Source organism: Lampetra planeri, chromosome 25, assembly GCF_965212315.1.
Source record: "Lampetra planeri chromosome 25, kcLamPlan1.2.h2, whole genome shotgun sequence".
Lineage (NCBI taxonomy): Eukaryota > Metazoa > Chordata > Hyperoartia > Petromyzontiformes > Petromyzontidae > Lampetra > Lampetra planeri.
In genome coordinates, this window is record NC_136131.1 from 12,591,757 (window position 1) to 12,607,117 (window position 15,361).

The following is a 15,361-nucleotide window of genomic DNA, read 5'->3' on the forward strand; positions in this document are numbered from 1 at the left end:
GGTCAGATTACTCTGCAGTTTTTTTCTTCTTCTTCTCCAATTCCTAACAAGTTACACACAGACGTTTATTGTTAATAATTGTATTTATAAGTTATGGAATTATTTAGGAAGGAGACACCGAGTCACAAGGGGGCAACATCCCTGTACAGATGGAAACAGCTGGCAATCGGTACACTTGCTATACTGGCTTCTCCTGGCGAGCAAGCGTTAGGCACCTCGTCGCCCACGGGAAGGGAGTTTCACAACATTTGTGCGATCCAACCCTCGCTGCCTGCACAGCGCTTTGATTAGAGGCGTGCGTATTCAAGTCCATGTCAGGCAAAAATGATGACAGAAAGTCGAGAAAATTCCGCTTATGCTGTCAAACTAAATTAGGCACACTCAAGCCATTCCACGGACGTAAGAAAGGAGGCACACATTGTTGATGAATAGTGTTTTTTTTGCAAGATGGTTAAGCTCCAAATTTAAAAACATATCATTGTACGCATAGGGAGATAACAACCAATAACAAATGCAGTAAATAAGTTATATTACAACGAAAGCAATACTCATAACACGACATGATCACGTGTAAGTGCCGTAGCTTGAATGGTAGATGCTATATCACAGCATGGCCTAAAAGTAAATGTCCATGCACAAAAAATACATTTTGTTCAACAGCAACACGTGTGGGCTATAATGAATAAAGATGCTGGCCTTCGATGAGGATGATTTGCAACACACCATATACAGTACTGATGATAAATATGTACATATGTTATAATGCGTCCCTTAAGATTGGGTGTTTAATAACATTTTTCATGTCAACCCTCTTCGAGTCAAGTTGTCCCTTGCTACCCCTGCACAAACGGAAATGAAGATCTTGGCAAGTTTCCCTCTCCTAGTACAGGACACCGATACATTGAGCATTTGGACAGTGCTTACCGATACTACCCAGTCTTAACAAGAGACGCATAGTTGCTGTTAAAGGAGAGTTCATCTCGTCAATTGTGTCTTGTAATTTACACATTTCAAATGTACCATGTGGCCTATTGTCTGTACCAGTATTGTGTGTACCTGTTTTTGATCATTCCATTTTGTGTAGCGGGGAAGGCAGGCTATGACCAAGGCAAACATGAGTGACACAAAAGCGTCTGAGTACATCCAAACATGATAAAGGAATGTGCATACAGCAACAATATACCAAGACACACGGTCAAGTTGAAAGGTAGCAGAGGGGCCCATTCCCAGACTCCGTTTAGACCCAGCAAATGATCTAAGAACACTTCATATTTCATTGCTTAAAATTCAACATCCAACCTGCCCAAGTTATTCACAAGATGCTCGATTATTCGATACGCTTTCATTACGTTCATTGGCTTCACTGGACGTGGAAGCTTTAAAAATCGAGCCGAGGAGCACTTCGCTGGGTTTACATGGAGCCGAGGTACAACAATGAGTGGCAGCATTGTAGACTGCCTTGTGGCACAACAATTAGCTAGGGGCAGTATTGTTGTGCTCTCTGAACATATATGCACCAAATTAATTTTCATTATGCGCTGACCACTTATCCATTTCCACAACATTTGGATGTTAGAACACCATCCAAAATCAGATGTCCATCTTGTAGACCATCTAATTTGACATTCGCGTCTGAAGAAGCCACCTTGAACCTGCTATTGCACTTCCCGCCACGTCGCGTCAGGCCCGTGGCATGCCCTCTGAAATGTCCTCAATTTGAAAAACTTAAACGGGCAACACATCACACATTGGAAACACACAACCACGTTTTTGCACAACCTTTTGATGTTGTCTGTGTAAGACAGTTTTTCAATGTTTACCTTGTTCAACCAGTTTAGATTTGTTTTTTACATATATTAGTTAAAACTAAAAGCATGCACAATCATTAATATGTTCACTGTTGAGTAATTATGACTGATCGGGTCTACTTAGTGTCACCTTTATGAAATCGGTTGTCCATGCCAAGCATATTCATCCATTGCTTGATGGCAGGAACATTTTGGAGGTTTTACTCAAAGCACACAGGTCCTTTACATTAACCTAAACACGTAAATTGTGTTTGTTTACTTGTTATACAGCATGGCGTGACACAAATGTATATGGGATAGACGCCCACAACTGCATGAGAAATAAACCGGTTATCCTGCAAAATGTTACGGTTGTCCAGATTGACAACCAGAATTTTAAAAAATATTATACAAAAACTACATTTATGTATAACCTGCTGGAATAAACATAAAAGGCAAGCACATAAAATGATAATTCTCGTAAAAGTGCACAAAATCTGTTAAAACATAAAATAAAGATCCTATGTACAATATTATTTCCACTGCTTTTTTACATTTGCCTAAAATCTTACCCTATGGGAATAGAGGAGTGAGGGGGGGGGGGCAACAGAGGTGAGGTACGACGATAAGACATCTTTTTTAAAGGACAACCATTTCCCAGGTTACAGATATCCAGGCGCCACTGTCCACTGGACAGGTAATCTGATATTTTAATCATTCGGTCATAACATTTATTGACATTGAGCAACAGTGTTTTATTTGCCAATACGCACTGTGGGAAAGTCGGCCATGGTCCGTACATAACATTCTGGTGAAGCAAATCAGACAAGGAACTATCTGGACAATGCATTCCATCCAGCCCACAAATTCAACTTTTCTCATGGTCACTGAACACACATTTCACAACAAATCTCTACTTCCTAAAGCTGACAATTTCTGATGAATATCATACTCATTTCAGACAATGAATGAAACCTAGACGATATCATGATGAACTGGTGTGAGGAATAACATAAAGCAATATATATGTTGGTCAACATTTTAGTTGCTTTTTTAAGTACTGCTGGACAGTGGCTAGAAATGTTTTGACACTAAATATATATATAAAATTATCGGTGAATTAAATTACGAAATATTGTACATTCACCTGAGCTGTGACCAGCCAAAATACTCTAAAATACATCGAGAATTAATGCGAGTTTGTTAAAATGTGAATTCATTTGATGTAGATCATGTGCTTGGCTTCATAAAATCGAATCGTTGCAACTTACCCACCAATTTAAATATTTCATCTGCACGCCCATGAGTTCTCTTTAACGTTATTTTGCTATAAATATGAATGCTGCAGTAAGAGTACATTGATGCAAGTTTGACAGAATGTGTTATGAGTGCACAAAGCATATTAAACCAATATTATTCAATTCCCGACACATTCTTTCGTCGCATTTTAAATACAGTAAATCCATTGTAAGAAATAAACTGTTGCTTAGCCATTAGCATGTGTTCCTTCTTTTAAGGCAGAGTGCTGAGCACATCCAGTAAGGCAGATTGGTTATGAACAAGGGTTGGCCTTTGTTAGAAAAAAACCAGGGATATTGTACAAGGGATTAAAAAAAACCGCAGCTAAGAGGAAACTCTGAAAAACTACAATAACAAAAATACATATACGCTTGGACAGGTAAACAAAGGACTGTACATATCAACACGTGTTAAAAAGGGGCGGAGGGTTTACATTTTATGTACACCAAAGAGTTTGAATGTGGTACACATACACACAAAACGACTGTATAAATACTGGGCATTCTTAAGCACATTTACTTGAAGCAGTCAATCCAGGCCAGCTGCATGAGCCGAGTTGAACAATGGTTCACAGTGTTTTGTTTCTTTTATACAACGGGCGACACACTGTTGACATCACTCAGGTTCTCAATATTCCCCTCTTACCGCCATACTTTCATATTGCTGGAAATATTGTATCCATGATGAGAGCGTTTGCATTTTCTGAGTACTTGAAAAATTGCTGCAGCACCATTGACGAGCATGTGGGATCATTTACATGTGAATGTTTTTGGGGCTTCTGGCACAATCTCCAACATGCAACAGGGCTAAATAAGCATTGAAATGGTGGAGTTTTGTTTTAAATCAGTGTAGTACTCTTCAGTACTAAGCCGTCAGGTTCTTGATCATGCTGTAATCAAGGCGCACACACGAACAAGAGTGGTGTAAAAACATTCAGATGTTTTTTAGCCGAAACCGTGAACACATTTTCTTTCGAGGCCTTCGTGAAGTGTTGTCTTTCGGAAATTGCACAGGAGGCCGAAAATGGGCCTCATCCGAAGATTTTTGGGCAATCCGTGAGCTCGTCGTCAAACGGTCTCACGGCCGCCGACGTGACGCCCGCCGCCACTGCGTGAGCGCCCAACGCGGTGCCTCTGGGCGGCCGTGGCCTTTCACGAAAACTGTTCAATGCACAAACGGAATTCCCATGCCGCACACGGCTTGGACCACCCCTCCGAGACATCGCCCCCCCCCCCCCCCCCCCCCCATTGGTCGTGCCTGAGAATCGTGGCGATGGCTCAGATGAGACGTGAGCTCCTCAGAAACTGGACGAGAGCCTGGTAGACGAACGTGTACTGGGTGATGGTCTGCACCATGAGCATCCTCTGTGTGCGCAGGATGGCCAGCACGTCAGGCACGTCCAGCTTCTGTAGACGACACGCCACAGCGCAACACCACAACCACAACCATCAGACTTTTATCTTCTACTTTAGACTTCCAACTAATTGTTGGGTGCAAACGGTTTGATTCCAAGTAGGCCCTTTTAAACCCTCTCTACTTTACAGCTTCAAGAAATATACAAGTAATTTCAGATAAAAAATTCTACCAAGATGCTGACATGCAGCAGCTTCGCTCTTGCAAGTTATAATGCAAAAGCTTTGTCGCTCACAGCTAAACAGATGAGGTACATTCGAAATGGTAAAATACATTCCGCAGCGTTCTACAGAAATATAACAGTGCAGATAAGAAAGCCGAATGAACATTTTCCCTGGCATCAATCCCACAAGACCGCCAAGCCACACCATTGATGGAGGGTTTATTTTCATTATTTAAAATCGCTGCCGATAAATCGGCTGAGCGGATGGCCACCGAGGAGAGGGAGTGATGAAAGATAAAAAAATGGAACACTTCCGATAGAACATTATTTAAGGTGATGGAGATGATGAAATCAGTTCCGGTGCAGGTGCTAGGTGGATTGTTACATTGTAAAATCATGAGAGGTGGCATTGGCTTGGGAAGACCTTCATCCAGCATTGGATTGATTGTGGATGATGACACATCTATGACCAAATCCACATGTTACTACCAAGACGCTTGAAACCATGGCTCATAATGAAGACGAGATTGTTGCAAACAATGCATCATTCTTAACAAGGCTCACATACCTCATTGTGCTCGAGGCAAGCGATCATCATCTCCGTGAGGATGACGACGCCCGTGCGGCCGACCCCAGCGCTGCAGTGCACCACCACGGGCGGGTTGGCCGGCTTGCTGGCCTCCAGCATGTTGTTCGTGTGCCGCCGCACCGACTTGATCTCCTCCAGGTAGCCTGCCAAAGCCACCAGTGGCGCACATCAATGGCATTTGTACACGCGACAGGTCTCAAGGAACAACACAACGCACTCATATTGTACCTTGTTTGTACACGCGACAGGTCTCAAGTATGATACCGGAGGGGCAGGAGCATATAGGTTAAATAGCACGATATGGGCAGAGATGCGATCTGGCACAGCAGTTAAAACAACTGCGAGTTTATCATATCCCCTCTGTCCACGCGGCAGTATAAAATGGATACCTCGCGGTCGATCGACAGGTCGTATGTGGTGGAGTAAAGTGTGGCTACTCCCACCTCTTCCAACATGTCTGGCAGCATGAGAGGGTAAGCCAAATTACCCTCTAGAGTGGCTGTCTATTGGAATGGAATGGGGATGGATAAGCACAAACAGGATGCGGGTTTGTGTATATGTGGGGAGCAGTAGGTCCGGCAAAAACAACCCCCTACCTCCTCGTGGTGCCGGACGGCAACGTTGTGGTGGGCAGTGCCGTGGGGGTACAGCCAATTTAACCCCTCCCCCTTCAATTAATTACCACCAAACCACAATTTAAAAATGTAACTAAGTTTGTGCCGGAGGCTCCGGGGGGACAGGCGTCTATGACGTTTCCTGGCCAAACCCCATTTGGCGGGGCCAGGAGACTGAATCCTTACCCTCGGGGCTCCTCCAGAAACAACAAAAAGCGACAACGGATGGCCACGTAGAATGTTCGAACGCTCACTGCAGAGGAGAGGCTGCCACTCCTCTGTCGGGAGCTGGACCGGTACCGCCTGGATCTCTGTGGTATTCAGGAGGTCCGGTGGATCGGCTCTGGCTCCTGTCACTATGAGGGGTGGACAGTCCTCTACTCGGGGTAGGAGACTGCCAAACAACAGGGAGTGGCTCTTCTTCTGAACAAAAGAATGAAGGGGGCGTGGGAGTATGGCAGTGAGGTGTGGAAAGCTGTACGCCCCAGGCTACTTTGGGCTCGCCTTCCCATCAAACAAAGGGGAGTGGTGGTCGTGGTTACTTATGCCCCCACCGAAGATGAACATCTGTGGAGGGATGCAGGCAAAGCCGATGAGTCGGATGCCTTCTATGACCTGTCACAGGTGCTGGCTAAAGTGGCCCCTCGGGATAGAGTCATATTGCTGGGTGACTTCAATGCCCGAGTTGGTCATGATGCTAGCACCTGGTCTGGAGTGATTGGAAGACATGGGAGCCAGATCAGCTCAATAACAACGGTAGGAGGCCGCTAGATTTTTGTGCAGCCCATGGGCTTGTAAATACCAACACGCTGTTCCGGCATTGGCGCATCCACACAACATCATGGATGCATGCCGGGTCCAAGCAAGAACATCTGCTGAACTACATAGTGACGGAACAGCGGATGCGGGCCCATGTCCTTAACACCAGGACCAACCGTGGAACTGATCTGCCCACTGACCATCGACTTGTCATCTGTAAGATGCGCCTGCCATTCTTCCACTCCGATGGCGGGTGTATACACAGGACTATTCAAACCCATAGTGGCATGGACTCAGCTAGCTGATGAAAGTAACAAGCGAGAATTTCCTCATCGCGTGCGGCTGGGGTTGGCATCGCCCCCCACTCCTGATGTCGAGGGGAAATAGGCGAGGTTTAGGACTGTGGCTCATGCAGCTGCAATGGCTGCTTTGGGCACATGGTCTAGACCTCCTCAGAGACCCTGGCTGACAGAGGAGGTGTTCAGGCTGGCTGATAAAAAGCGACAGGCCCACTCTCATCATCTACAGCATCCCACGTCAGACAATGAGGAGGCTTACCGCAACCTTCGCTCGGAGGTTCGCAGAGCCGTGAGGTGCTGCAAGGATGGTTAGTGGTCGCGGGTTGCTGAGGAGATGGAGTCTGCCTCAATGGCCGCAATCACAAATCGCTCTTTAATTCAATAAAAAAGTAACCTGCAGCGCCAAACTTTTTACCATCATTAGGAGAAAGAATGGCAATCCAATCTACGACCCCCAGGAACAGGTTTGCAGATTTGCTGAGCATTTCTGTGAGGTCCTGGGGGAGGGGAAATCGCTCAGCCTGGGGACAAAGTGGGGATGACCCTGCTGAGGCTGCGGTGCCTCAAATATTGGAAGAAGTCACCCCCTGTGAGTGGCTGGCTGAGGTGCCATCTGTTGAGGAAGTACTGTAGGCGATCCAGAGCCTGAGACCAGAAAAGGCACCGGGCAGAGATGATCTCCCAAGCGAAATGCTGTGGGAGGGTGGCGTTTGTGCACAGACTGCCCTACATGACATCATGATAACAGTCTGGACCACTGGACGGGTTCCGCAGAATTAGAAGGATGCTCTGGTGGTCCCCCTCTTTAAGAAAGGGGATCGTACAGAATGTAACGCTGTGTGGAAGCTACCTGGTCTGTCGCTCTGCACGAAGCTTCAGGTCTTCCTCGGCCACAGTCATTCCCTCCCTTCTCTATGATTGCGAAACGTGGACCCCCCTAATGGAACATCTTCGCCGGTTAGAAACATTCAGGCTGGCCTGTCTACGGTCCATCCTGGGTTTAACCAGGCTGGATTGTGTGAGGAGCTCACATACCCTTGAAACATCCTATCGGTGAGCTCCTCCGGCAGGCAAGGCTGCATTTTCTGGGTCATGTAGCCCGCATGCCCAGCCACGGCATGCCTAAACAGCTTTTGTTCGGCCGGATCGAGGGGGCTAAACGGGTGCGGCACGGGCTAGAGAAGAGATGGAGTGATGTGGTACAGGAGGATGTGGAGCTGAGTGGACTTGCTGATGACTGGTACCAGCGGTGTCAAGATCGGCCTCTGTGGAGGAGGCTCGTGAAGGACGCTACTGGGCAGCTGGAGGCAGTCGCCATCCAACAACAACGGAGGGCGGAGGAGCGACGCTCACAACAACGAGCAGAGCGCCGAGTGACTAAAGCACAGCAAGTTGGCATAGTAGGGGGCACAGGTGGTGCATCAGCCAGTCATCTCAGTCAGTCGACCCGTGGCATCTGGGTCTGCTCTGTGACCTCCTGCCCGCGGGCGTTCGACACTTCACGTGGCCTCAGCGTGCACATGGCCTGGCCCAAGCGTCGTGGTGACGTCACCGCCACTTAGTGGCAAATGGCGGCTGTTGTTGTTGTTGGGGAGCAATAGGGCAACGGTTAGTGTATTGCACTGCGAACCCGGCAAACCCGAGTTCATTTCATGCTCACGGCCAACACCAGTGATGATCATTTGAATCGGTCCTGGGCCTCACCAGGTCCTCAATAGAGGAAGACAAGGGCGGCCGGGTGAAGTACTGGCCACCCACCCCCTCGTGTGCCGTCCCAGCCTTCATAGGTGCTCACTAACAGCACTTACCCCAAGTCTGTTCAGGCTATATGGGGGATCTTTGTTTTACTTACCTAAGAATCCCTGCACATGGTCTGGGCAACCATGGTCAGGCCAGTCTGTGTACTGCAGGTGCCAAACGGTCCTCTCGTGCCCATCCAACAGGTGCTTGAGCTTGAGGCCTGTCGTGGCGTAGCACCCAAAGTCCGTGCGGAACTTGGTGGTCACTTTAAACTTGCCGTACGTCACCGAGCTGTGCCGCGAGCCCAGCTTGGGCCAGTAGCGGTGGCTCTTTGACTTGCCTCCCTCCTGCCGAGCGACAAGACAAATAAAACACCCGTAGAATTACTCTCGCTCCACATCAAATGTGGGATGACACACGAGGCTTATGATGTTGAACAGGAAAATTCCATTACCAGTGGCTATCAGGAAATTGCAAGCATGTGTAAGTGACTGTAGTTTGTGCTGCAATGAGAAGAAAATTGTGCATTTAAAACAAATAAACATAATACAATGTAAAAAAAAACAGTCAATGGTCTCATGTCGACAGAACAATGAACAGCACTTATCTCGTCAAGACTTTGGCACGTGAATATAGGTCGACAATCAGATAGACAAAGTGCACACAAAGATATAAGGAGTGGTTTAAGATATCTCCTAGTCATGAGCCACCAACGTAATTTGTGTAAAACTATTAGCCGACTGGGATGGAGTGGTGGTCACCTGAATTTGATTGCCAGCTCTGATAAACATCAGCGTCGAGTGATATTGGAACCAGTCCTGGGCAACTTCTTTACCAATCCACCCTGACCAGCGTGGTAACGTTTGGTCAAACAACCCCCATGACCAACACGGGACCGGGAGGGGCCTTTATGGATCAGTGCATTGACAAGGGTAAGTATAGGAATAAGCCGAGCGATTCGTTACCTCCTCTTGAGTGACCATGGCAATGACATTGACGCCTTCCTCCCACACCATCTGCCAGAAGTCCTGGCAAGTGCATGGCAGTGGTCCTTGTGTTGCAATGTAATGCCACTCCTCCCCACTCACAGTAACCTGTACACACGCACACACACAGCCATATGTAAGCTTGCAAAATAAAGCTCTAAAACCAAAATCCCACAGCATTTTTGCATTTGAAAATATATACGAAACATTCTATTACTTTTCTCAGATGCATTGAATGCAAATTTAGCCACGTGAAAAACATTTAGAATAAGTGCTTTCGTGTTGTAACAACGCGATATTCGCGTTCCTGAAGAAGCTCTGAGCATGTAGAGAAAAACATCGGACATCATGCCGAACAACAAGCAGTACAGCCCGAAAACACTCGAGAGCGATGCAGGAAAACCACAAAAAATCTACGCAGCGGCTTGAGAAAAGAAGACGATCCCTCTTATTTGATGGCTGTGAATGTTGGCGCAGGATGCACGTGCCTGTACGCGCGACGCGTTGACATAACCAGTGGGGTTGTCCTTGCTTGGCAAGAGCTCGATGCGGTTCTCCTCGTATGGAACAACGTCCTTGAAGCGGTTGCGATCGTGGTTTTCGGACAGCGTGGCGGTGCTGCAGTCGGCTTGCGCGCGCTTCTTGAGCACGCGCTCGTACTCGGTGAAGACCATGCCCTGCTCCAGACGCTCTTGCAGCATCTTGCACTGCGGAACACATGGCAGAGAAATGAAAGACGAGTTAACCAGACGCAGCAAAGCAAACACAGTGCACCGTGCAGAGAACTGGGGGTATAATTATAAACTGATCATTTACAGCAAACTTGGTCAATCCACTGCTGGATGAAGGCCTGACCAAACGGTGTCGGTCATAAAGGTTGTTTGACAAAACTTGACCAGACTGGTCTGTGTGGGTTGGTGAAGGGGGTAACCTGCACCTATTTAGATATCAATCATCACTGATACCTGTGGCCAGGATAATAAATAAGGTTGCTGGGTTAACAGTACAGTACACTAACCACTGTGCCACCAATTCACTCCCTAGGTATAATGTGGGACTACTTATTATGTATTTTGCATGTAAATTCTAATCGTGATGAGGAGCAGATTCTCAAATTGCAATATGAACCTTATGGCGGTACCCCGGCTCTCGCATAATGTCCGTGATGCATGTCATTTTTAGTCTGTTGATGGTCGGCGATGCGGCAATCGACTCATCTCGACGAGCTGTACTCACGATGCACCACCACAGTGCGTGCGAGCGTTCAGGGTTTCGGCGCAATCGTCCTCGCAGCGTTTCGACATTGCGGAGTGTGGCACCGATTTAGGATTGATTGGTACCCCAGTCGCGGAGTTAAGTACACCCCTGGAAAAAATAGTGTCCCAGAAATAAAATATTTAATTGCCACGGCCATCTTTTATAATTTTGTACCCCGGGGTACCGCCATAAGGATCATATATCTGCCCATTGTCCTAAACTAAACGATAATCTCCAGTTTGTTGAAACAGAGGCAACACCATGGCAGTACAATGAGTATACATGTGCGTCACTGCACATGTATTCTAGTTGTTTCTGCTGTTTGCAGCTTCATGGACAACCCACTGCTCACGAGGCACATGGGCACACGTCAGTTTGTTCTCACCCTTTCATCCATGGGCACCTTGGGGGGCTCCTCCTTGACCTCCTCGGGCAGGGGGATGCGGGACATGGAGAGGCCGTTCATCACAGCCATCTTGAGAGGGCCCATCTTTTTGATCTCCGCCGTGTTTCCTCGCTTCTTCTCAAAGAAGGGAACCACACAAAGAACCACGATGGTAAAGCATTCGTAGGAACACTATCTATGAGCAATAATAACACACAAGGCCTTTATTTAATAATCAGAATCTGCATATAGACCGGAGGAATCCAATGAGCTCAGAAGCTCTTCTACACAGATGCCCAGTAAGGGCAGGGAAACCTCACAGTCTCTCAGCTGCGGTTTTTAGGTTGATTCTGGATTTTGGATGTTTTATCAATTCCAGCATTTTACATGCTGTAGAAGGTACCACGAGGAAACCCATACATTTCGAGGGCGGAACACTTAAATCTCTGCACAGATGTAATCAAGAATCCACTTCTGTACTGCCATCTCCTGCCCACCCCACAGCTTCACCCTGTAAAACACTTCAAGTTCCAGGCAGTGTTCCATTCAAGTACCAACTGAGCTGAAGTCTGCTCATCTTCCAAAACCCAATGAGGTTGAAGACCTTCAGTGTGACAAACTATGCAAATGTCTGTACTAGAAAAAGGCTTTGGAGACCGTGAAGGTGACCAAAGGATGGAAATAAATGCACGTTCAACATTGTAAGAAATCTCGCACCACTGTTTTGAGATGCAAACCAATTGTTGCCTGGCGACTCAGTGAACATGTACACATTTTATGAACAGTGTACTTCATGTGAACATATGTTTGCATGCGTCCATTCATGTGAACAGTTTATAATCTTGTTTACTTTGTTCCTGTTAGGCTTCACTTCAACAAATTACATTCACTTGGGCTTTAATTACAGAAACTACCTTTCCACTGTTGTGGTGCAGATAAAAAAAATCAGCTCCCTTCACATGTCCATGGCTGTTAACCACAAAATATACAAGCCTGTGGTGTGTGACTCAGAGACTAGACATGCTGCAACAGAGCCAATAACTAAATATAGAGCAATGGAATGCAGTGTTCTGTCATTAAGCAATGTGCCAATCCTTGCTACTGAACACCCAATATCACAGACCATCATCACTTTGCACAGCATGAGTAAATATATCTTATGAAATATACTGTATATAAGCAACATGTAAGACTGTTTGAAGTGCATGTGTGTATTATTATAATACATTCTAAACCCTATGGGAACGTGTTTTTGCGAGGCTCACTGTCTGTGCGAGGCTCCTGTGTGCATACATTTACATTGAAACATTACACCTTGGGGTATATATTTACGCTGCGTGTTTGGCTGTGTTTGAATTGTGTGGGCTTCTTGAGTTTTACACACACTGTGGAACACCCCTTTGTGACAATGCTTTTTGAATTGTTATAAAAATAAGTCTTATAAAATAGCTTGTTTGCCAATGACAGAGAAGGGACTCCATGCTGGTAGCTCAAGGTTGGCACTGTACTTGAGCAGCAAGCAACAACTGCCTTGATGACGCATACGTTGGTCTCTACTAGACTTTGAATATGGACTAAGAGTCATTATAACTATTTTTTTTATTTTAGCAGGTAAGGCCCCCTGAGCTACATAGCTCTTTTTCAGCGACCTGGTCACAAATGATAACTCAATGAAGTGGCTTATCATGTGTAAATGTATAGTCAGAAAATACTCTAAGCGCATGTTTCTAAATTTAGAGGGAAAAACCGAAGGGCCCGGAGAAAAATCCAAGCGACCACGGGGAGAGAGACATGCAAACTGCAAATATACAGGCATCAGGGTCAGGATTGAACCCACGACCTACTGTACACCAGGCAATGTAGTTAACATCTCACCATCGTGGGGCGCCATGGTAGTGAGATGCCTACACTTGCATACCCGGAAAAGCCTCACTGACTTTTAACTTCATACCAACGAGAAAAATGTAACTCGAAAAATGTCCTTTCTGAAAAACACCATAATTGTTTTTTTTTCAGGTGCACTTCAATATCTACTCTGCACACCATGAGAACTTAATATCAACAAGTAACTACACGTGAATATACTGCCGTGGCCTGGATAAACAATATCAGGTGCTGAATGACATTCTGCGCACCAGGTCCAATGCCAGAAAAATACCATAACTTTACAGGAACATTTTGGATATAAAACACTGGCAGTAGTTTATATTTATATTTTTATTTCTGTTGCATAACTGGCAGCACCTGCTATGTGGATACGTGTCGACAGTGACAGAAACGGTCGGGTGGCTGTGGCTGGAGAGATCAGAGCTGAGCTGGAAACACCGAGATCTTGGGTTCTAATTCAGGCACCTTCCAGCGATTAAACAGGGTACTCAATTGTAGTGATTGTATTATCTCGGCCCAATCACAACCAAAACAAACCGTTACATTCATAATGGTTCATCAATTATTTGGCTGAAATCCAGCCCTGAGAATAAAAAAGTATTGGTTTGACTGTCTCACAATGAACATCAGCCTCATATGCAAAGCAAGGTGGGAAAGCGCTGCCCTCTACGGTACGGACCAGAGGTCACTTGAAGCGATCTCAGGAGGCAGCTCTTCCATGGGACTATTCTCTAGAATGGCGGCTTGCACTGGGCTGCGAGATTTTAAAATAAAACGTCTTCTCACGACATGGCACCGACAGCACGCGAGGGATCAAATTGGAGCCAGGGGGTGGAGAAAATTCCTCTCCCCGCCGAAAATCCATATCGCAGCACCTTACGTGTGCAAAAATGACCAGGCATATCGCGGCTCCTTACATGCAGTAAGAACTCCCTCTCTACGATGTTGTCGGTGAGAGAGAATAGCTCAGAGACGGGGCGCTCCCGCGGGGTCTCGCTGCGCACGCGCTCCTTGCCGGCGCTGCTCAGGTCCGGTTCGGAGACGGACGGGCCAAGGGAAGCGCCACCCATGCCCACCGCGGCGCCCTTACAGTCCACCAGCGGGCTCATGCCGCCCATCTGCTGCGCCATCAGCCCAGAATTGTGCTGCACACAAAGGGACGAGGAAAACGTGGGGTTAAAACAAAGACTCTCACCTAAAAAAGATAGCTTCTTTATGCAAGTCATAGCAGGTCTACGAGTTGTAAAGTTCAGAAATGTTTGCAATCTCTACATTGTTGTTTATATTGTCTGCTTATCAAATGTTTCCCCAATTCTGTCATAGTTTTACATTGCTGATAAATCCTTTGAGCCCTGATATAAAGCCACAGAGCTGCTTGCTCGTATTATGACGAGATGGGTGGACCAGTGCCGCAGAGGTTAATGCACTGTGCTGTGAACCTGGCAACCCGAGTTTGATTTCAGGCCACAGCTAAGATCAGTGGTGAATGATATCCGAACCGATCGTTGGCCCTCCCTTCACAAATCCACAAAGACCGGCATTTGGTGCGGGACCTTTCTCTAGTCGTGGACTTACAATTCACTGTTCATATATTCAGTTTAACACGTAGGCTTTCGCGACCAGTATTATCCATAAAGGTTTTTGGGTTAGATCGCGTTATTATAAATGTGTCGCAACCCTCCACCACCCGACACAGCCAATCAGTAAAAAATGTGTCACGTTAAAAAAACGCCAAATAGTTATTTCTTCAGCCCACCGGTGTGTTTGAAGAGTGAATCCACAACATTTAGAATTTGAGTTTGACGTTTCGCTGGTAATTACATCCAGCATCTTCGGGCGATTTGCCAGAATAGTGAAGCCATCCATCTGTTTCCGGTCTTAAATAGCGCAGGATGACGTCAAAATTGTTTATATACTGTTTATTATAACTAAACATTTTTGTACTGCCTTGAATTTCCCATATTCAGGGGAATTAAGTTTAAATGGAGCAAGCTTCCAAACAGTTTATGTGTCACTAATTGGTTGTAGATTAAACATAACCAACATAATAATGTAATTTGATAAAATCTGTTTTTAAAGGAACATCCTATTAAACAAAATCTTTATAGCTCATTACATAGCAAGACGAAGTTACAAATGGAATATTTTTAAATTGAAATACAAATGTACAAATACATGGCACG

General features: G+C 46.0%; 1 protein-coding gene across 2 annotated transcripts in view; it reads right to left on the minus strand.

Annotated features, from left to right (window-relative positions):
* Positions 1-4,318: 4,318 nt before the first annotated feature.
* Positions 4,319-15,361, minus strand: part of PTPN14 (protein tyrosine phosphatase non-receptor type 14) — a 60,287-nt gene continuing 49,244 nt past the window's right edge. For both annotated transcript variants that reach the window (XM_078606345.1, XM_078606344.1), the window contains exons 18-24: positions 14,096-14,323; positions 11,292-11,426; positions 10,138-10,356; positions 9,629-9,757; positions 8,776-9,010; positions 5,231-5,394; positions 4,319-4,492 (exon numbers count right to left, since the gene is read on the minus strand). In XM_078606345.1, coding sequence (XP_078462471.1) covers positions 4,364-4,492; positions 5,231-5,394; positions 8,776-9,010; positions 9,629-9,757; positions 10,138-10,356; positions 11,292-11,426; positions 14,096-14,323 — 1,239 coding nt within the window. In that variant the 3' untranslated portion in view covers positions 4,319-4,363. The remainder of the gene's footprint in view (positions 4,493-5,230; positions 5,395-8,775; positions 9,011-9,628; positions 9,758-10,137; positions 10,357-11,291; positions 11,427-14,095; positions 14,324-15,361) is intronic.